Source organism: Zonotrichia albicollis, chromosome 15 (genome assembly GCF_047830755.1).
Source record: "Zonotrichia albicollis isolate bZonAlb1 chromosome 15, bZonAlb1.hap1, whole genome shotgun sequence".
NCBI classification, from domain to species: domain Eukaryota; kingdom Metazoa; phylum Chordata; class Aves; order Passeriformes; family Passerellidae; genus Zonotrichia; species Zonotrichia albicollis.
The window spans coordinates 16,907,883-16,928,850 of record NC_133833.1 but is presented as its reverse complement, the minus strand read 5'-3'; the positions used below and the strand labels follow the sequence as shown (position 1 = coordinate 16,928,850).

Sequence of the window (20,968 nt, the reverse complement as noted above, 5' to 3'; positions counted from 1 at the left end):
CTCCATCTTGTCCCCAAACCTCCTATTCTAAAAACCCCAAAATCTACTTTTTCATCTAGTGATAATTTTATTACTACACTACTTAAACTTCTGTGGCATTCAGGTCTTCATACAAAGCTGGTAATTTGTTCCACGGGTCATAATCAAACCCACAGATGCTCTGGGCTGTGTGCCAGGGTCTCTGAGCCCCCTGGCAGGGGTCCTGGCAACTCTGGATACCCAGAGGGATGTACTGAGTTCTGACAAGAGGGGAGTTCCTATACATCTGCGAGGAATTTAGGGATAACTGCTCCTTGTGGGGCCAGGGTGGCTCAGCAGCTGGGCCTGCTCTGTACCCTGTGCCTCCCTGGGCAGCCCCAGCGAGTCTGGGCGCTGGGACATGCCAGCTTTGGGATGGTGACCTTGGCATGGTGGCCTTGGCATGGTGGCTTTGGGTTGGTGGTTTTGGGATGGTGGCTTTGGGATGCTCCTCTTTAGGCAGCACCCTCCAGGACACACAGCACATGCTGGGCTTGGATCTACCCCATTCCCAGTTCGTGGAGAAGGGCAGGAACTGGAAAATTGGGCTGGTTCTGCCCCATTCAGCCCGAGGGGCTCAGGGATTCAGTTTCTTGGCCCTGACCTTGTGTTGTGGTTCTCTGTGCAGGTCCTGCCTGTCACAGTGGGAACCCCAGAGGTTCTGGTTTATCCTGTGCTGGATGTCAGTGGGTTTGCAGGAGGAGAAGCATTTTAGTGTCCTCACCTAGGAAAAGTTCCTGTGTCCTTCTTGGGGGGTCTGTGTGGGTGTTCAGGATACAAGGCCAGAGGATTCTGTCTACTGATCTGAGGAGCTGCTCCAACCCCCTCCCACAGCCCCCAAAAGCCACAGAGCCTCAGCCAAAGGCCAAGGAGATTCTCCTTCACTGCATGGAGAGCATCAAGGGTGTCCTATGCTGCCAGCAGGATCCCTGTTGCCACATCTAGCAACGTTGCCCCCTGCTCCAGCAGCACTGGAGAGAATGATCCCCTGTGCATGGCACCGCTCCTCACATTCCGTGGGTCACTCCAACCCCTCCAACCCCCCAGGAAAGCCACCAGGCCCAAGGCTGGAGGCCTCCACAGCAGCCTGGCTGGGACAAACCCCCTGCCAGCAGCCCCCCCATCCTTTTGTCCCTTGCACAGATGTGACGCTCAGAGATTATGCTGTAGATTAAGGTTTTACTGAATCCTGAAATGAGTGCAAATACCCAGAAGCTCACACGCAGTTGAATCTCTTCTGGATGCTCGGCTGGATGGGAAAAGGCATTTCCCACCGTGTCCTCCCCACGTGCAGGAAGGACAGAGCCCAGATATTCACCCCAGCCTGTCTGCTGAGAGCTGCAGGTAAGAGCAGTGGTGTTTTGGGGTGGAAGGATGGGAAGATGCAGTTGGTAATGGCTGAAACTCCGAGGGATCCGTATTTTCTGCTCTGTGATGTGCTCAAGGTCACTGCTGGGGCAGAGGCTGTGGCACACAGCACCGCTGGGCCAGGGGATGTACCTGTGTGAGGGGAGGGATGTGCCAGCCCTGACCTGGCTCTGGCTCCTGCCTGTGACCCCCAGCAGCTCACACAATCCTTTAGGTTGGAAAAGCCTCCAAAATCACTGAGTCCAACCATTGAAGTGGAGGCCCAAAGCATCCAGAGCTCCCCATGGACTCACCCCACAGCCCTGCTGGCAAATGGGCAGATTCTGCAGCAGTGGGACCCCGGCAGGGACCATCCTCCCTGGGGACAGAGCCCTTCCAGCCCGGAGCACAGCGTGGGTGTGCCGGGCTGTGCAAACACCTCACATGCCCAGGGGGAATTTTTACACCCATTCCTTCACCGCATTCAATTTTCACGCCCCGCCGGTGGCAGCAGGGAGGTTTCCTGCAGCCGAAGGGGGGAGGGAGGGTTCTTCTCCCCAGACAAAGGGCGCTTGTCCCGCCGGGGGACAGGAGGGTCGCAGCGCTGATGTGGCAGCGGCGGGATGGAGCCGCGCTGCCCGGGATGAGCGGGCGCTCCCCGAGTGCCCCGGGAGCCCCGGCGGCGGCGGGGCCGGGCCGTGACGTGGCAACTTCCGAGGTGAGTCCGGCTGCACCTTCCCCGAGAGCCAGCCCGCAGCTCGTCCTGCTCGCCCCGCCGCCGGAGATGATGGTCCCCAGGCAGCAGGGACGCCCAGGTACCCCGGGGGGCTGGCAGGGCTCTTCTTCCTTCCTTCCTCACTGCCCCCTGCTCCCACCCGTGCTGGCTCCACGGGATCTTGTGTTTACCGAGGGGTTGGGCCCCCCTGGGAGGTCCCCGTGGGGTTTGGTCCTGGATCAGCACCGTGGGGCTGGGGGCGGAGAGGGGTGGGCAGAGGGCTCCCCACAAGAGCCGGGTGTGGTGTCCAAAGGCACCCAGGACAGGGGATGCAGGGATTGCATCATCCTGCGAGCCCCACGCTTCACCACCAAAGCTTCCCCCGTGCTGCGAGCCCGAGGGAGGGAGGGGACACTCACGGGATCGTCCCATTCCCTGGCAGCCGCACGTGTGCGGGAGCTGCGGGCTCGAGGGCAGGACATGAGGCCAGGGACGGGCTCGGTGGTCACCACCCTGTCCCCGTGGCAGGTCACCCCGCTGAGCCATGAACGCCTCGGTGGCCGGCAGCCAGCTGAGACAGCCTGAGCCCCAGGATGTGGCCGCCTTCACCCCCGTGTCCATCGTCAGGAGCGTGAGCAAGAAATCGGACGCGCTGCCGGTGATCTCGGTGATCGTGGTGCTCTTCGTGCTGCTGGCCGTGTTCATCGTGCTGCTGGTGCACTACGGCCCCCAGCTGCGCACGGTGCAGGTCACGCTGCACCACGAGCCCATGGCCCAGCACATGGACACCGTGCTCCTGACACAATGGAGGTGCCTGGATCCCTACGGCAAGATGGGCTCGGCTGGAGTGACCTGCCACTGCTCCTGCAGCCACCACCTTCCCCTCGGGAGTGCTGAGCCCAATGTCATCGAGATCACCTACCTGTGACATGGCCCGGGCACCCGAGCAGGGCTCGAGGGACGTGTCCCTCTGGAAAAGCTGGGGTGGGATGTTTCGGTATCCCAGGACTCACTGCTGCCCACTCACAGAGGCTGCACCTCCCCAGACCCATGTCTGGCCCCAGGAATGCTCAGCCAGGAGGTTCAAGACCCATCCAGCCCCCAGAAGTCCAGCCCAGGGGTGTCACTGTCCCCAGGCAGGAGCTGGGTCCCAGCTGGGCTCTAGGGCTGGCCCAGCCTGCGTGGGACAGCTTTAGCATCTCTTCTGGTTTTACCTGCCCTGGTTTTACCTGTCCCACACTGCCTGGGAGTGGCCAGCAGAGCTGCCTGGGTCCTTGCCCTAGCTGGGGAGCTGTGCTCAGTCCCCTGGCAGTAGCTGGAAGTTGCATCATCTGGAATTGTTTTCCAGTGAAAGATATTTCCACACTCACGGTGTCCTCATTACATTGTTTATATGGCACAGAGGAGCTTCCAGCCCCTCTTTGCCTCATGCCACAGCCCCTTTTCCCACACTGGGGGGCTGGAACACGGTCCTGCCCCTGCCAGCCCCCCCGGCGCCTCGGGCAAACAGCCAGAGCAGAGGGGGGCAGAGGATGCAGCTCCTGATTGCGTGTTGGGTGGAGCCAGTGACAGGGGACACGTGTCCTGCCCCCAGTGGACGTGGGTGAGAGAAGAGCAGTGACACAGCAGAGGCAAGAGGTGATAATGGCACATCACAGCTGGCTGAACATCTGGAGGTGCTGGCACCAGAGAGGAAGTCCACGTGGGACTCTGGGCAGAGCCTGCAGCATCTCTGCAAAGGGATGGGGAGACCTGAGGTCACCCTTGCTGTGGTCATCCTCACTGTGGTCACCTCTCTGTCCCCATCCCTGAGTGCTGTCCCAAAGGTGGGGTTGGCACTGTCGCCCTCAGTGGGGTGATGCTGAGGTGGCTCTGTCACCCTGGGGAGAACCTGGGTGAGGTGGTACAGAGGGATCAGGAGAGGTGAAACCGGAGCCCTGCAGGCTCCTGGGGCTGTCAGAGCACGGTCCCTGCCCAGTCCTGGGGTCTCTGCTGCTGGGGGCACTGAGATCTCTGCAGTCCCAGTTTCTCCTCCCGTGTTGGGCACAGGACCTCGGTGTCTGCAGTGCCTGGGGAGGGAGCAGCCTCTGAGATCCCCCTGAGGATTTATTCTGCTGGACAGCCCCAGAAGTCAGGATGCAGCTTCACCTCTCCCACGCTGGAAAAGCCAGGTCTGCCCTCAGATCCCTGGCACAGATCCCTGTGGGCACAGCTGGACAAGAGATGGCTTTACCTGTTCCTGCAGGAGCTGGAGGTATTCCCGACGTGCCAGATGCTCCAGGATCCCTCCTCTCACTTATTTCCAGCCCTTCTTTTGCTTTAAAGCTGGACTTGCTGGAAACTTTTTGTCTCCACAAAAACCATAATTTATATTACTTTTTGGGAGGGTTGTTTTCTGTTTCGAATTTGTTCCCATTTGTTTTCCAGGGCTGATAGGGCATTATCAGCTCTCTCACACCCGTGTTAAAGGAGATAAGGGCTGTCATTTCCATTGAAAATTGTGGAGTCCTTCTCCCCTTTCCATGTCAAAAGAGGGCTTTGTTTGCAATGTCTGCATCCCTAACAGCACCCCTGAGGAGATAATCACCTCCAGGGACTTCTAATTAAGAAATTCTCTCTGTGAGCATGGGCAGGCCCTGGCACAGGGTGCCCAGAGCAGCTGTGGCTGCCCCTGGATCCCTGGCAGTGCCCGAGGCCAGGCTGGACAGGGTTTGGAAGAGCCTGGGACGGTGGGAAGTGTTCCTGTGGCACTGGATGGGATTGAAGATCCTTTCCAACCAAAACCATTCCATGATCTCTTTAAATGACATCTGTGGGTTGTGGTCACCCCCAGCAAGAGCTGGAGAGCATCACAAGATGACCCCTTGTGACCGTCACAAGATCTGCACTGTGACACCCAGAGAGGCTGCACCCTCCCCCTGGGGACATCACCAGTGTCACCTGCCCAGGCTGAGGCTGCAGAGCCGTCCCCAGCTTTGGTGGCTCTGTCATTCCTGCTCAGGGAGCAGCTCCATCCAGCACAAAGCCTGTAATTAGAGGAACAGGAGCTTTCCTGACAGCTCCCTCTGAAGGACACCCACAGCAGGGAAACGTCATGTTTAGAGAGAAAAGACTAAAAACGTCTAAATATTAATAAAGAGAAAGACAAAATGGGTAATTATTGCTGGCACTTATTGATTTGCAGCCGCTGGGGACTCGTAAAGGTCTGATTGATGTCACAGCCCGGATCCATCACTTACCCTGTGCAGCACAGGGAGCCCACCCCGGGCTGGTGCTCAGGTGTTTTGGGTTGTCAAACTAAAATCAGATCACAGTGGCAGTGGAAGGTGGTGCTGCTGGGTGCCCCCTGCCCCCATCCTGTCAGCAGCCCCCTGCACTCTGGGAAGATCCAGCTCTGAGGCCCGAGCCTTGGGGAGTTCTTCCATGTGTTTCATTTGCAAACAGAAATTTAGATACAAGCTTTTGGAGCACAGGAAAGAAATTACTGTAAGACTTAGAATAGCAAATTAAATCATACAAGCGAGCGACAATATGCTGCCAGCTTTCTCCTCCAGAAGGACATCAAGGGTTAGATCTCAACTCATTGCTTTCTCCCACACAATAAAACATCATTTTTACAGCTTCTCCTCGTTTCTCTTTGGCCAGCTCTCCCTCTCTCTGCTCACAGAATTGCTTTTTGTAGCACCGGGCTTTATAAAACACGTCAGGGTCCTGGAGCAGCAGAGCCATGCATGAGATTACCATAACATTATTCCTGTCTATTCAAACACCCAGCCTGGCCCAATTTACTTCACTTACAACTTTCTTCTCCTCCTTAATAATAATTCTTTTATGAGCACGGAGCAACAATAACTCTCCTTATCGTCCCCTCTGTGCAGGGCAGCTCCCGGAGCCCGGCAGGCAGGAGCAGCTTTGCTCAAAACCAGGTTTTTGCCTGGGGAAGCTTTCAGGAGCTGCTACATCCATAATTAACTCTGTCCTCACCAGGGATCGCCCGCACCCCCTTTTATTTCCCCCCTAATTAAGGTGTTGCCCTGCAGGAAGGGAGACACCCTCTGCAGGGTGGAGGTAGGATGTGGGGCTACAGCGGGGTTTGGGGGAGACTCTGCTGTGATGCTGCAGTGTTGCCTAAAATCATGTAAACATCCTAAAATCGTGTGAAAGCGAGGGAAACACCTTAAACTATGCAAAACCGGGGGAAACACCCTAAAATGCGGTGAAACGGAGGGAAACACCCGAAACCCGTGGCAAACAGGGAGGGACCCAGAGCATCCGCTGAGGATGGAGGGGAGGCAGCTGCAGCATCGCCCAAGGCTCCCTGCAGGGCTGGGGGCGGCGGAGACCCCCGGCACCGTCCGTCAGGGGAAGTGCGATCGCAGCCCCGCTGTGGGGAGAGTTTGGGGGGCTCAGCGCCCCCAGCCCCTCGGGCGGCGCCGGGGACAGGCGGGGACAGCGGCGGAGCCCAGCGCGGAGCAGCAGTGGGCTCTCGTGGTGGAGCGATCCAACTGCACAGCGCAGGCACCGCCGGGGCTGCGCCTTCCCGGCCCGCCCCGGCCTCGGCAGGCACCGGGAGCCCCGGGCGGGCAGCGCTGCAGGAGCCCGCAAGGACACCCGGGTGGCTGTGATGGAGGGGAAGGATGAGCAGCCCGGGCCAGGATGGAGCGGGTGGCACGGGGAGGTCACTTTCAGCCGAGGTCACTTCAGCCGGTGTCACCTTCAGCCAAGGTCACCTTTAGCCAGTGTCACCCTCAGCTGGTGTCACCTCCAGCCGGTGTCACCTTCAGCTGGTGTACCTTCAGCCGAGTTCACCTTTAGCCGGTGTCACCTTTAACCGGTGTCACCTTCAGCTGGTGTCACCTTCAGCCAGTGTCACCTTCAGCCGAGGTCACCTTTAGCCAGTGCCACCTTCAGCTGATGTCACCTTCAGCTGGTGTCACCTTCAGCTGGTGTCACCTTCAGCCGAGGTCACCTTTAGCCAGTGCCACCTTCAACTGATGTCACCTTCAGCTGGTGTCACCTTCAGCCGAGGTCACCTTTAGCCGGTGTCACCTTCAGCCGGTGTCACCTGCTGGTTGTGGGGAGATGAGCTCAGCTCACCCTGAGGGAAGGTCCCTGCACCTCCTGCAGAGCTCCGTGCCTGGTGTCAGAGGGGGAATCACGTCCTTCCTCCTGAGAAAGGGCCCCCGGGAGCCTCGCAGGTCCCTGCAGGCAGCTGGGGATGGGGAAGGCTCTGGGCTCCCTTGTGCATCAGCTCCTCACACACCTCGTGCTCAGGGAGGGATTGCTGGCCACTGAAAAGGGAGTGACACTTCTAAAGGAGCAAAGGCTGTCTTTGAAGGGCTGAAAATTCATGGAATCATGGAATACCCACAGTTGGAAGGGGCCCACAAGGATCAGCCTGTCCAGCTCCTGGCCCTGCACAGACCCCCCAACAATCCCACCCTGTGCATCCCTGGAAATGGTGCCCAAACCCCCCTGGAGCTCTGGAGGCCTTGGGCACTGGAAGGGGCTTCAAAGTCTGCCCGGAGCCTCCTCTTGTCCAGGGGAACTTCCCCAGCTCTCAGCCTGTCTTCATCAGAGAAAATTATTAGATGTGAAAAAGCCTCTTCCCTCTCATTTTGAGCTGCCCTCCGCTCCCTGCTGTGTTATGGCACAGCTCCTGGTCCCAGGCTAGCACCGTGTCAGCCCAAAATGACAAAGTTTGAACATCTCCAGCTGTGCAGTAGAGCTCGAAATGACCTGGTGGTGCTGCTCTCTGCCCGGTGATGGACAGGGAGAGTGGTGCCTCCAGCACAGCTCTGCACCCCTGGGAGCTCAGGGTGTGCCCGTGCCCTGCTCTGGAGCCTGGGGAGCAGCTGAGCTGCAGAGAGCCAGGTTGGCACTCCTGAAAATGGCATTTCCAGCTGCTCTGGGCATGGACAGCGTCGGGCAGGAGCTGAAGGAAGCACACAGTGATTGCACACAGTGAATGCATGAAGTGCTGTAAGAATTCAATCCTTCCTGAGCTTTAAATGAAAGGGTTCAGGTGCAGTGTAAACCTTAGAGGAGGATTTTTGTGTTTGTAGCCACCGCAGTGGTCACGGAGGTCCTGAAGCACGTCGGGAGCCTGCTGGGGTGTGAACAGGAAACAGGAGGAGACACGTTTTGTTTTTAGCACCAGATCTCATTTCCCTGCCTGTGCTTCTGGCAAGTCTCAGCTCGACCCCGTTTTTCTTTCCTATTTTCTTGCAGCTTTCTGTCCATCTCCCTCCACGGCACTGATTTGCAGCTCAGCCATGCTTTTGCAGCATCCTCCTGCCAGCTGGGAATGTTCTGCTGGCTGAGGGTCACAGGCCTGGTCTGTAGGGGTTTATTCTGGAAGAATCATCAATAATTCATGCAGGAGCTCCTCCAGCTCCTCCTGGGCAGGCCAGACCTGTCACCAGTGCTGGGATCTGTACAGCCAGGCTGGGGACAGTGCTCAGGGGGCTCACAGCCTGGTGACAGTGACTTCTCCTCCCAGCCTTTTCCTGAGCAAACTGGTACTCAAAATCCCACCTGGGGAGAAAAATGAGTGGTTTGGAGGTTTGGGATCCTCCCAGCTGAGGGGTGGGGATGGCAGCAAGTGGGGTCTGGCAGGTGGGTGCTGGAGTCAGGGGGAATTCACCTCCTGTGGTGTCAGTGATGGGTTAAACATGGGCACTGGGGGAGAGTGGCTTGTTCTGCAGTGGGATTGGGAGGTGATGGGGCAAGGAAACCCAGGCAGGGCTCCTTGGGGAAATCTCACAGTCCTGGGGTGTCATATTATGTCCTTTCCCTTGTGATGTTCCAGCGTGGTTCTTCTGTTCCGCTCCATCCCTGAAAAGGAAAAGCATTAAAAACCCGCGAGGTGGAGGGATAACAGCCCCAGCAGAAGGAAGTGGCCTTCCCACCTCCCCTCCCAAAATCAGGCACGGGCTGTGAGACATCCGCTTCTCCAGCCGGAGCTCCGCGGGCAGCGGGAGCGGGAGGGATCAGGCGGGATCATCCCTCCGGGAGAGCCCCGGGCTGCGCAGGAGGAAGCGCGAGCACAAAGCAGGGAAATGACTTGGCAAAGGTCACCTGGAGCTGGGGCCGAGCCCAGGAATAGCACCGGGCTCCGGCCACCCCCCGCAGCACCGTCCCTTCCTCCGCCTGCGCCGAGGGCACAGCTCGTGGCACTGAGGTGGCTTTGGCTTTGCTGCTCTTTGGGGCACAAAAATTCACCATGGCGAAGAAAAGTGATGACAGCAGAGCCTCACCTGGGAAATTCAGAGTGTGAGGGGAGCTGGGAGGGATGGGCATAGGCTGGGTGGGACAGGGGTGCCCATCAAGGTTGGAAAAGCAAGAGGAGAGGGCAAGGTGGGCAAGGACACCAAAGGCTGCTGGAGGCTGCCTGGAAGGTATGGAGACACAAAGATGCCGTGGCTGGTGGGGCTTCAACCACACCTTGAGAATGCTCCAGAGCAGCCAAGGAAAGTTCCACACGACCTTCCCTGTCCTGAATGCCTTCTGTCACCTCGAGACCAAAGCAAACCCAGCCTGGGGTCTGGGGGCTCTGCAGGCTCAGGAGGAATACGTGGAACACCTTCAGGGTGTGCTACCTGTTGTGCACAGCTGGCCAGCTGTGGTGATACCGGTGCAACAGCTGGGCAGCCTGAAGGTGGGGGCTCAGGGTGAGGTGCTGAAATAAGGCCAAGAAGGGATTTGACGGTGCAGGAGTGACGCCAGGGAAATCAGTGGTGAGCCAAGCTGGGATGGAGCACGTGCCAAGAGAGGGAGCAGCCAGGACAGCCGGATGCAGGGATGGGGAGAGGCCTGAACGGACACAGGCTGCGTCTGCCAGCGCCTCCCTCCTTCCCTCATGCCCTCCCGGCTGTGTTTGGTGTGGCCACGCTCCTGCTGATTCATCAGCTCATTTTGGTGTGTCCAGCTGGAACTGGTGACATCAGCACCTCTGTACTGGGAAAGGTGACTTGGGCTCATCGCCCTCCAAAGGCAGAGCAAGGAGCAGGGATTGCACTTGGATTTAGGCAAAATGTCAAAGTCTGAGATGTAGAAGTGTGGAGAACAAGGCTTTGAGTCAATGAAGAAGCAGGAGTCCATCACCTCTTCCTGAAGCACAAGAGGTTTGTGGTGGGTCAGGGACTGCAGGAATCCCATCTTCTGGGCAGTGTGCTGTGCAGGTGACAGTCTGCAGGTGACGGTCCCCCGAGGCTGGGATCGGAGGGCACTTCCACACCCTTTCGCCGCCGGGCCCGTGCCGCCCCACGAGCCCCCACCCCGCCCCGGCATTGTACCAGCCCGGTCCTCCCTTTTCCTGTAGGTGGGGTTTCCATAGGATGTCTGCCGCTCCATCCCCAGCCCGGCCAGCCGGCCGGTGGCTGCTCCGGGGACGGTCCCTTCGCTCCGGGCTGTCCCGGCCGGGGAGCCCCGGTGATGGCAGCGCGGGGAACAGCCACCAGCCCTGCTTGTGACTTCCCCTCCTTTCCAAGCTCTGGCTGGAGCCCACGGCCCTCGGAGATGGGAGAGGATGGTGAGGCCCTGCGGTGGCCCTGAGGACTCTGCGGGGATGCGGTGGCCGGCGGGACAGCCCATGGCAGCGCGGCGGGGCCGCGGGGGCTCTGCCAGCAGCGTGCTGGGGCTGAGCCGCTCGGCGCTGCGGCTGCCGGCGCTCTGGTGGTGGTACCTGTTCCTGAGCGCCGATGCCCAGGAGGTGGCCACGTTCACGGTGCAGTACCGGGTGCTGGAGGAGGTGCCCCCGGGAACTGTCATAGGGAGCCTGGCCGAGCACTTTGAGGGCGGCGAGAGCGGCGAGGCAGCCGAGACCTTCCAGCTGATGGAGACCCCCGGCAGGTTCCCGCTGCATGTGGGCAGTGGGGATGGGGTGCTCAGCACGGCCGGGCGGGTGGACAGGGAGCAGCTGTGCCGCCACAGTGATCCCTGCTGGGTGTCCTTCGACGTGCTGGCTGCCCAGAACCCGGCCCTGATCCACGTGGAGGTTCAGGTGATGGACGTCAATGACAATGCGCCGCGGTTCCCCACGCCCGAGCTGGAGCTGGAGATCTCGGAGAGCGCATCCCTGCGGACGCGGATCCCGCTGGATCGAGCCCTGGATGCTGACGCTGGCCCCAACGCCCGCTGCTCCTACGCCCTCTCCCCCAGTGAGCACTTTGCTCTGGAGGTCGTCTCCAGCTCCGATGGGACAAGGCATGCGGAGCTTGTCGTGGTTAAGGAGGTGGACCGGGAGCTGCACTCCTCCTTCGACCTCGTGCTGACGGCCACCGATCACGGGGAGCCACCAAAATCAGGTACTGCTTTGATTAAAGTCATTGTCCTCGACTCCAATGACAACAGCCCCGTGTTTGCAGAGAGCTCCCTGACGGTGGAGGTTCGGGAGGACGCCCAGCCCGGGACCCTCCTCGTGACGGTCACGGCCACTGACCCTGACCAGGGTCCCAACGGGGAGATCGAGTACAGCCTGAGCAGGCATGCGCCCCCCGAGGTGCTGAGCACCTTCAGCATCGATGCCCGCACGGGCAGCATCTTCCTGAGGCTCCCTCTGGACTATGAGGAGACCCACGCCTATGAGCTGGACGTGCAGGCACGGGATCTGGGCGCCAACCCCATCCCGGCACACTGCAAGGTCCTGGTCAAGGTCCTGGATGTCAACGACAACGCTCCCGATGTCCACGTCACCTGGGCCGCGCGGGAGCCCGTGCTGTCCGAGGCTGTCCCCAAGGACAGCTTTGTGGCCCTGGTGACAGCCAGTGACCCTGACTCAGGAAGCAATGGGCAAGTGCTCTGCTCCCTCAGCCAGGGCTATGAGCACTTCAGGCTGAAGAGGACCAACAGCCACAGCTTCGCGCTGCTGACCAACGCCTCGCTGGACCGCGAGCGGCGCGCCGAGTACAACCTGACGCTGGTGGTGCGGGACATGGGGGACCTGTCCCTGGCCGTGCTGAAACACCTCACCATCTGCATCAGTGATGTCAATGACAACGCCCCAGCCTTTGAGAAGGCCGCTTACGAGGCTGCTGTTGCTGAGAATGGTGAAGCACCTGCCTTCCTGCTCACTGTCCGTGCCACTGATCCTGACCTGGGCTCCAATGGGAAAGTCACCTACAGGATCCTGGACCCCTCTGCTTTGGGGCTGGTCTCAGTCGATCCCATCACTGGAGACATTTTTGCCCTCCAAGCTTTTGATTATGAGCAGGTGAGGAGCCTAGAGTTCCTGGTGACAGCAGAGGATGGAGGGCATCCCAAGCTGGCATCCAACATCTCCATCAGGCTGGCTGTGCTCGACCGGAATGACAACGCACCCATCATCACCACACCAGCGCTGGTGGGAGGGGTGGCCACGCTCTCCGTCCTGGTCAATGTGGACACCGGGTGCTGCTGGGTGGTCCCTGGGAATGGGAGCACCCAGGAGGCTGCGGCAGTGACCAATTCCACACTTGTGTCGTGCCCTGCCAACCCCTTCCTCTTCACCATCGTGGCCCGGGATGTGGACTCCGGCACCAACGGGGCTCTCCGGTATGATCTGGTGGGTGGGGATGATGCCGGGCTCTTCATCCTGGACCCGCTGCTGGGGCAGGTGTCCCTCAACGCCAGCAATGCCAGCAGCCTGGCCGGCAGCCAGCGGGAGCTGCTGGTGCGGGTGAGTGACCAGGGGGACACCCCCCTGCACACCCAGGCCCGGCTCCGCTTGCTGTTCCGGCGGCACGGTGCCTTCTCCAAGATGTCAGCGCGGGATCCCGGCTGGCCCAGCCTGTCCGTGCTGCTGCTCATCTGCCTGGCCGCTCTGCTGGGCGGCTGCGTGCTGCTGCTGGCGCTCACCCTGTCCCTGCGCAAGAAGGACAAGAAGGACGGCATGGCCTTCAACTGCCGGGAGGCGGAGGACGCCCGCAGGCAGCAGCAGCTCAAGAAGCCGCACAGGCAGATCCAGAAGGCCGACATCCACCTGGTGCCGCTGCTCCGGGGCCGCCCCCGGGAGCCCGAGCCCCCCCGGGCCTGCCAGGAGGAACAGCCCGACGCGGCCACCCCTGCGGCCGGGGGGTCCCCGCAGGCTCCCCTGCACCTCACGCCCACTCTCTACAGGACCCTGAGGAATCAGAGGACACAAAAGGGCTCGGAGGAGCAGCAGGGCACCTTGGAGTTGCCCGTCCTGCAGCGCCGGCCCTGCCCGCCCCACAGAGCCAAGCACACCGTGAGGGAGGCTGCGGGCCCCGCGGAGGCACCGCCGCACGGCAAGAGCTTGGTGAAGCCACCCATGGGAGAGCCCCGAGTGCCAGCCGAGCCGCCCGTGGGTGCGGGGGTACCCGGGCAGCCCCAGCCCCACCAGCAGATCCTCAGGAGCCTGGTCCGGCTCTCGCTGGTGGCCCTGGCGGAGCAGAGCCCGACCGGGGAGTTCGCCATGGAGTCGCCCCCAGTGCAGGTAGGAGCCGCTCCAGGCGTGTGGGCACCCCCAACCCTTCCGTGCCTGGGCAGTGCCCACCCTGGCACGGTGGGAATGTGCAGCCTGAGGGTCTTTGCATGGTCTCAGGCCTGGGTAGGATGAACACCCCCTCACCCAGCAGAGTCACCCCAGCAGGACAGGCGGGAGCGGGGCTGTCACAGGGTGTGACAAGGGGACAATCCCAGGGTCAGGAGCAGCAGGAGGGCTGCAGGGGAAGCTCGGGCCCAGGTGGGCTGCCCAGCGCTTGTTTTTCACCGGTGTGGGGATGCGGAGCCATCTGCAGGAGGAGGAAACGCTATAAAAAGGCCGGGGGGCTCGGAGGGACGTCCTGGCAGGAAGCAGCTTGAGTGGCCAGCCCGGGGCTCAACAGGCTTTTCCTGCCTTGCAGCAAATCTCCCAGCTGCTCTCGCTGCTGCACCAGGGCCAGTTCCAGCCCAAAACAAACTACAGGGGAAACAAGTACACGGCCAAGAACGGCAGCAGGTAAGGCTGGCTCCCAGCACTTCCCTTCCCCACGCCCCTTTCCCCTGCCCAGCCCCATCAGGCTAAAACCTCCGAGGGCAGAGACACACAAAGAAAAGCCTCATCTCCTGAGTTTGGAGGTTCTCCCTTCAGGGGCAGGTTGTGCTTCTCAGTGGTATCCAGCTGCTTTTTGCTTCCTTCCTGGGATACCTTTGGCAGATCCCTCCATACTCACCTGAGCTCTTCCATGGCCATGAGCCATCCCTTGCCAAGAACTCTGATGGTTCTGGGTGCTCAGGAGCACAGAGGGGCCCAGCTCTGGAGGCAGCAGCATAAGGATGAGTGTTGTCATGGCTCTGGTAACTTTCTTAGTGCCTGCCAACATGAGTTTGGGACACCTGACCCTGTGCCAGGGGGCAGATGAGTGAGGAACTGCAGCAGGGCTGGAGGCACTGAGATATCCCAGCTGTGTGCCAAAGATATCTCCAAACTTCATGGTGTTCCCATTAAATTATGCTGTGTGCTCTAGATGCACGCTGCTGAGGATGCTGAGTCTTCATCACTGCCTTGCCATGTTCCCCTGTCCCCACCTGGCCAGGCCATGGGCAGACACAGCTTTCTCCACCTTTCTCGCCTGCAGCTGCAGAGGATGGGAAGGGAGAGAGAGCAGCTCCAGGGTGTCTGGGGTGCTCCTCACTTGGTCCTGCAGGGGAAAGCTCCTCTGAATTAATGGGGAGGAGCCAGCAAGTCCCTGTTTGCTCAGGATATGCCCCTAGACCCCTGGAAATGTTCCAGACCAGGTTGGACTGGGCTTGGAGCAAGCTGGGATTATGGAGGGTGTCCCTGCCCGTGGCAGGGGGTGGAACAAGATGGGCTTTAAGGTCCCTTCCAACCCTTCTGTGTTCTCTGATCTTGCTGCAGAAGGATAAAAACCCTTTCAGGCGAGAAATGTGGAGCAACTCCCCAAACGTCATTAACTGATGGGCACACAAAATGCCTTTGGTTCTGTGGGTGGTGCACAGGGAGGGTGCCCAGAGCCCCTCTCTGGGGCATTCTGGGGAGATAGAGACCCTTCCAAAGGCTCACTGGGGCTGAAGTGACCTGGGTGTGTGACCCCTGGCAGGGCTGCAGGGCTGGACACAGGGCTGGACACAGGGCTGGACACAGGGATGGACACAGACTGCCTGAGCACCAAGGACAGCGGGCACGGCGAGAGCGAGGCCGGCGACCGCGACTGCGACAGCGCCTTCGAGCTCTCCGTGCAGCAGCTCGTGGGAGAGGAGCTGGAGACCCTCCTGGAGCCACAGGCAGGTGAGGTGACCTCGCTGCTGGGACAGGCTGGGGCTGGGGGGGGGCTGCAGCAGTGGGATATCCTCAGGTAACCCACACTAACCCCATCCTGCAGCAGCCAGGGCACGTCGCACCTCCCAGAGAGGCAGCACATCTGGGCCATGCCAGGCTTTTGGTAGCAGGCCAAGGGACTTGAGCTTCACATTGGATCTTTCCATGTGTTTATGGCTGCTCTTCCCTCCCATGGGCGTGTGAGCTTGGCCTCTGTCATTGCTGAGGGGTGAGGGCCAGTTGCACATTGCAGCTGGTGAGCTGCTTCCCATGCTGGCCTGAGCCCTCCCTTCGTGGTCTCCTGGTCTGTGCAGACTGAGAAGGGTGGACACTTGTCCTTGTCAAACCCCTCAAGATGTTATCTACCCTCAGAGCCCCTCTGGATCCTCCTTCCTCTTCATCTCCTGTGACCAACCTGCTGCTAATTTTATCTTTTTTGAGATGTGTGACCAGAATTGTTGTGCAGTGTTTAGGATCCACTGGGGGTACAAGGAGGTTTTCTGGTGTGTTCCTAATTCCTGTCCTGCCCAAGCTCCACGCTGGGCCTTGTTTGTTGTGGCTCCCAAATCCCTCCTCTGTGTGGAGGGAGAGCCATCAACACATGACAGGTTGTTGTTCCCTGTGACAATTATCTGACAGTTGGTGACACAGAAATTCACCAGCCACATTTTGCTCATGGCAGTCAGCATTATCAGGTCCTTCAGCAACCCTCTGCTTTTGGGTGTTTTAGTGGAGTCAACACCAACATTGTCCCCTTGCCATATCATTTATCACTGTGTTGAGCAGATACTCTGGGACTCTGCTAATGACCTCCCTTGGTGAGGAAGATTAATTATGCCTACCCTCACTTCCCAGCTTTTAACACATATTAGTCCCTACAGAACCTGGCTGTAAATTCAGGCACAGCTCAGGTCCCCTGCAAGCCTCACTGGTGCTGTTCCATCAGCTCAGGTGACCTCTGCCTTCACAGAATTGAATTCTGGAATGGTTTGAGTTGGAAGGGACTCAAACCCATCTGGTTCCACCTGGGACCTCCCACTGTCCTAGGCTGCTCCAGCCCCAGTGTCCAACCTGGCCTTGGGCACTTCCAGGGATCCAGGGGCAGCCCCAGCTGCTCTGGGCACCCTGTGCCAGGGCCTGCCCACCCTGCCAGGGAACAATTCCTTCTCAATATCCCATCCATCCCTGCGCTCTGGGAAGCCATTCCCTGTGTCCTGGCACTCCAGACCCTTGTCCAGAGCCATCCAGGACTCTCCATGCAGCCCTTCCAAATTTCCAGAGCACAATTCCCCATGTGACAATGTCAGGTGGTTCCTCTGGGAGCAGCAGCTCCATGGCTCTCTCTGCTGAGCCTTGCACAGAAGGATTTCTCTGAATCTGCCTGGGCTGGGTTCACCTTCACATACTTAAAAACTCCTGTCACCATTTCCACCTCCCCTCCCTCTGATCCTGCATTCATTTGAAGCAGTAGTTAATGAACAGCAGCTAATAAACCAGGCAATTTCATAACTGAGTTCCTCTGGCACTCCGGGGTGAATACCATCTGGGCCTGACATTTTCTACATGTTCCTTTTATTGATTTGTTCTAAAAATCTCCTCTCTTGGCATTTCAATTTGAAAGAGTTGGGCTGACTCATGTCCTGTAGCAGAAATTTCATTGTGGAGCCTCTGTGCTCCTCCACAGAAGAGAAACTCACAGAGCTTTGCTGCTGGGGTGGTTTGAATTCCAGAGCTGGGCATTTTTGGTCCTGAAGGTAGAACCTGCTGCTTCTCCCCCTTTGCCTCCCTGCTCTTTTATTCCAGTAAGGAGCAAACAAAGGAAAGGCTGAGACCTAAAAGTTTCCTTGGGTTCTGAGGTCCTGCAGCCAAGAGCAGGGAGCCAAGAGGAGCCCAGCTCCATCCCAGGTGCACTGACCTGCCCTGATCCCAGAAAAGGGACTGGGGGAGCTGCCCAGCAGCTCTGAATCCAGTCCTGCCCACACAAGGATAGAAAATCAGAGCTATGGTGAGGCTGATCCATGAAGTGCCATCTCCCATGATCCTTGGATCTGACAGGACAATCATCCTTTTGGCCAAAGTCCTGGGGTTCCATATGATCATTAGGGCTGGAAAAGCCCTCCCAGACCATTGTTCCCCAGCACTGCCATGTCCACCAGTGACCCATGTCCCCAGTGCCACATCCCCATTGCTGGGATGATGATTCCACAATTAATTCCCTGGGCAGCTCCATGCCAGCAGGGAATGCTGAGGCTGTGTGGATTCCTGCTGGCCATGCCTAGAGGCTGATCTGTTCCAGAGCTGCAAACCTTCCTCAGGAGCCCAGAACTGCAAACCTTCCCCAGGAGCCCAGAGCTGCCCCAGGAGCCCAGAGCTGCCCCAGGAGCCCAGAGCTGCCTGCACAGACAAGCGCAGCCACCGGAGCTGCCGGGCTCCTTCCTCCTCTCCCAGACACAAACAGAGCCGTGGACTTGCATCCTGAGAGGGAGGAAGGAAGCACTGCTGGTGCTCAGGAGCATCCTAACAGCTGGCTGAGGCTGGCTGGGCCTTTGTGCTGTTCCCAGCGGGGGGACTGCAATCCCGGGCAGCTCTGGGATTGTTGATGTTGTGGGATGAACTCGCAGCACCGTCTGTTAGCTCTGATCCCCCAGCAGCCCAGCACAGCACTCCCAGCAGCAGATGAGAGATAGAACTTTATGGATGATAAAAACAACCCCTGCTCCCCAAACACCATTAAAACAAGGCAGTAAAGAGTTATTGGTCAAATTAAACATACCTAATTATGAGGTTTTCATGGCCATGGGAGTGTCAGCCCAGCTCTCCCTGCAGAGAGCAGACCAGTTGTGCCCTGCTCCAGAGCTGAGGCAGCCAAATATTCAGGGAATGAGGTGGCTTCTTGCAGACTGGGGAGGAGAAAACTGCATCTTTTACAGCAAAACCTGCAGCACACTTGGGTGGTGTCTCAAGGAGCAGTCGCTGCAACTCAAATACTAAGATTGCAGAAAGAAACCCTGGATGTGAAACAACACAAAAGAATTTTGGGACTCCAGCTGAAACAAAAATCTAAGGGATGTACCTGCCCTTTTCTGCTTACCAGGCTGGAGTCCCAGCTCTCTCCCCCAGCCCATGCCAGGGCAGTTGTTTTCCAGAGAAAAAGGAGGAATTGCTTGGCTGGCTGAGGGAGGAGCCTTGTCTCAGCCACTGACTGCAGATCCCAGGTCCCAGCTGTGGCAGGGTATTGACCACCCTCTGGAATTAGCAGGAAAACAGCATTGGAATGGGGACCCTCCTTTCGGATGCCGTTTTTTAGTCAGAGCCACACAATTATTACTACAGTGACACCAGCCCTTGCCACCCTGCGACTGCTGGGTTTAGTTACCAGTGAGGTTTTGCTGCTCCCAACACCTTCCCTAAACTGGCTGGTTGCTCTGAACTCCCCTGAGGTTCTGGGATGTGCTTTGGGAAGGAACAATGAGGGGCTGGAATGCAGCCTCTGTGCACCACAGCACGGACTCTTGTTTACCAGAGACCTCAAAAAACAAGAATCCCTGTTCCCCTTCCTGCTGTCTGACGAGGAAGCTATTCCAGGCTCTCCTTGCTATGGGGTCCTTCCTTTATTTTCCAGGAGATGTTTATTCATGGACATCTATAATCACTTCTTCTCTTGCCAACACTATTTTAAGCATAAAGATTTCCTCTGCTGGCGCATATCTCCTCAGACTAATGACAGGTTGCAGTCAGATCCCTGGAGAGCACTTGCTTCCTTAGGAGCAGCAACCCCCAGCTCTTGGGGTCTCCATTGTGTCAGCCTGGATCACTCCTGGTTTCATCTCCAGAGTTTTCCCTGCTGGTGTGGTTTCAGCTCCCTCTCCCACAGATGGATAATCAGATTTGTGTGTAATTCCCCTAATCAGACCCAGTAACAATCCACCCTGGCTGTGCCTCCCTGCCAGCAGGGAATACCCTGAGTCCTCTGTGTGATTCCAGTTGCCCATTGTGGGCCACAATCAAATTACTGCTGCACTAACGAGCCTGCCCCAGCCCCCAGCCCAGGCTCCTCCTGCTCCTCAGCTGTTTCCAATCGAGGAGCAACTACTTTAGAGCTCAATTGTTCAGTCCCAGTCTCCAACCATCCAGCTGTGCATTTTATAATCCAGAATTTCATTCTGGTGTTATTGTTTTCACAGTAACCCATTTCTTTTCGGTCTCAATCTGCCTCCTTAGCAGCAAATTCCCACCCTGGAGTGACCCTGAAGGGAAGCCCACTATCTTGGTGTCCAGCACTTCCCCCTGGAAAGCTTTTCATTGTCTGCTCCCCTTCAGCCAGTCCTGAACCCTCCCTCTCTCAGGCTTTGCTAACAATTTAGTGAAGTGCCAATTGAGACTGCAACAAATGAGAATGCACAGTGATTCTAATGGCTATTATATTAAAATGGCTATTATATATTATATTAAAAACAAAACAAAACCCCCAATAGTTTCAAACCAGTTCTATTGTGGCTTTTTTTTAGCTGCTGGTTTGCATGGTGTCACCGGCGATCTGTTTACCATCATGCCTCTCAGCTGATTTTAGATATTTTCATTTATCAATATTTTTATCAATTTATTTCCCCCCTCTTCTCTTCTCTGCTGTGCTGTCCCTCCCCAGAGCTGGCCCTCAAGAGGCTGACAGCTGCAGACCCAGAGTGGGTGGCCCGGCTGTCCCTGCCCCTCACCGGCAGCTACAAGGACAACGTCTTCTGCCCCGACTCGCCGCGCTCCCCCGAGGATGAGGAGGCTGCAAGGCAGGAGACACCGAGGACCTTTGAGACCTTTGGCAAAGGTGCTGGGGCTGACCCTGGTGGCAGCGGGACGAGGCTGGCCAGCACGTTCCTGTCGGAGATGAGCACCCTGTTTGAGATGATCCTGTCCCAGAAGGTGCAGGTGCACAGCGAGGCGGGCGCGGGGCTGCTGCGGCAGCTGTCGGCCCACGGGCACGGCCTCGGCCTGGGGGATGCTGCTCCAGGGCTGTAGCAGCTCTGTGGCTGTGGCAGGGAGAGAACAGTCAGAGATTTGGGGTCCCCAGCCCCAGCAGGGTCACTGTATGACCCATGCCCAGACAGGTGTATTCCTTCCTTCATCTTGCCCCATCGAATTTCTCCCCAACTGATTTCACCTTTAGTTCCCCTCCAGCTGCCTGTCCTTGCCTTCCTCCTCTCCCACCCTGCTCTCCCAGTGCTCTGCCAGCCTCCCATCCCACCCAGCAGCAGGAGGGCCTTTCCTCCCAGGACAGGCCCAGGCAAGGGGGTTGTGAGAACAACCACAGCACAGTGAGATACATCCATGTGATCACAGACTGTGAAAATACCTGTCACGGACACTGCTGCAGCTGGGCTCCAGGGTTTCAGTTATTTAAATAAAACTGGTTTTTTCTAACACTACCCTCTCTGTCAGCAGTGGAGCTGACATAATGTATGTGCAGAAAGCCTGAAGTGGCAGCTGGGGAAGGGGAGATGAGCCTGTTGTCTCCCATGGGTCCTTCCAGCTTCTCTGGTTCTGCCACTGGGAAGTTGGCATTTTTTAAAAGCCCCCCAAATCAGCACTGGCATCTCTCCTATGGCTGCTCCAAATGCCCATCACTTCCTTCTCCATAA

At 58.2% G+C, this 20,968-nt stretch overlaps 2 protein-coding genes across 3 annotated transcripts; both read left to right on the top strand.

Moving 5' to 3' along the window:
• The first annotated feature begins 1,818 nt into the window (after positions 1-1,818).
• Positions 1,819-5,813, top strand: SMIM33 (small integral membrane protein 33). Of its 2 annotated transcripts, none has more exons than XM_074552245.1 (2): positions 1,819-2,083; positions 2,609-5,813. In XM_074552245.1, exon 2 carries the CDS (start codon positions 2,625-2,627, stop codon positions 3,006-3,008), a length of 384 nt encoding a protein of 127 aa, XP_074408346.1. In that variant the 5' UTR covers positions 1,819-2,083; positions 2,609-2,624; the 3' UTR covers positions 3,009-5,813. The 2 variants fall into 2 exon arrangements, with proteins under 2 accessions (XP_074408346.1, XP_026654176.1); XM_026798375.2 differs by having other exon boundaries at positions 1,819-2,180; positions 2,609-5,811.
• Positions 5,814-10,415: 4,602 nt separating this feature from the next.
• On the top strand, positions 10,416-20,755 carry PCDH12 (protocadherin 12). Its single transcript, XM_074551914.1, has 4 exons — positions 10,416-13,514; positions 13,924-14,018; positions 15,121-15,308; positions 19,984-20,755. The coding sequence occupies exons 1-4, from the start codon at positions 10,611-10,613 to the stop codon at positions 20,346-20,348; spliced, it is 3,552 nt and encodes a 1,183-aa protein (XP_074408015.1). The 5' UTR covers positions 10,416-10,610; the 3' UTR covers positions 20,349-20,755.
• The last annotated feature ends 213 nt before the right edge of the window (positions 20,756-20,968 follow it).

Coding starts and splice junctions, on each gene's coding strand:
- SMIM33 (XM_074552245.1), top strand. CDS start 2,625: ATGAACGCCTCGGTGGCCGGCAGCCAGCTGAGACAGCCTGAGCCCCAG.
- PCDH12 (XM_074551914.1), top strand. CDS start 10,611: ATGGTGAGGCCCTGCGGTGGCCCTGAGGACTCTGCGGGGATGCGGTGG. Junction 14,019..15,120: donor ACGGCCAAGAACGGCAGCAG/GTAAGGCTGGCT, acceptor GACCCCTGGCAG/GGCTGCAGGGCTGGACACAG. Junction 15,309..19,983: donor CCTCCTGGAGCCACAGGCAG/GTGAGGTGACCT, acceptor GTCCCTCCCCAG/AGCTGGCCCTCAAGAGGCTG.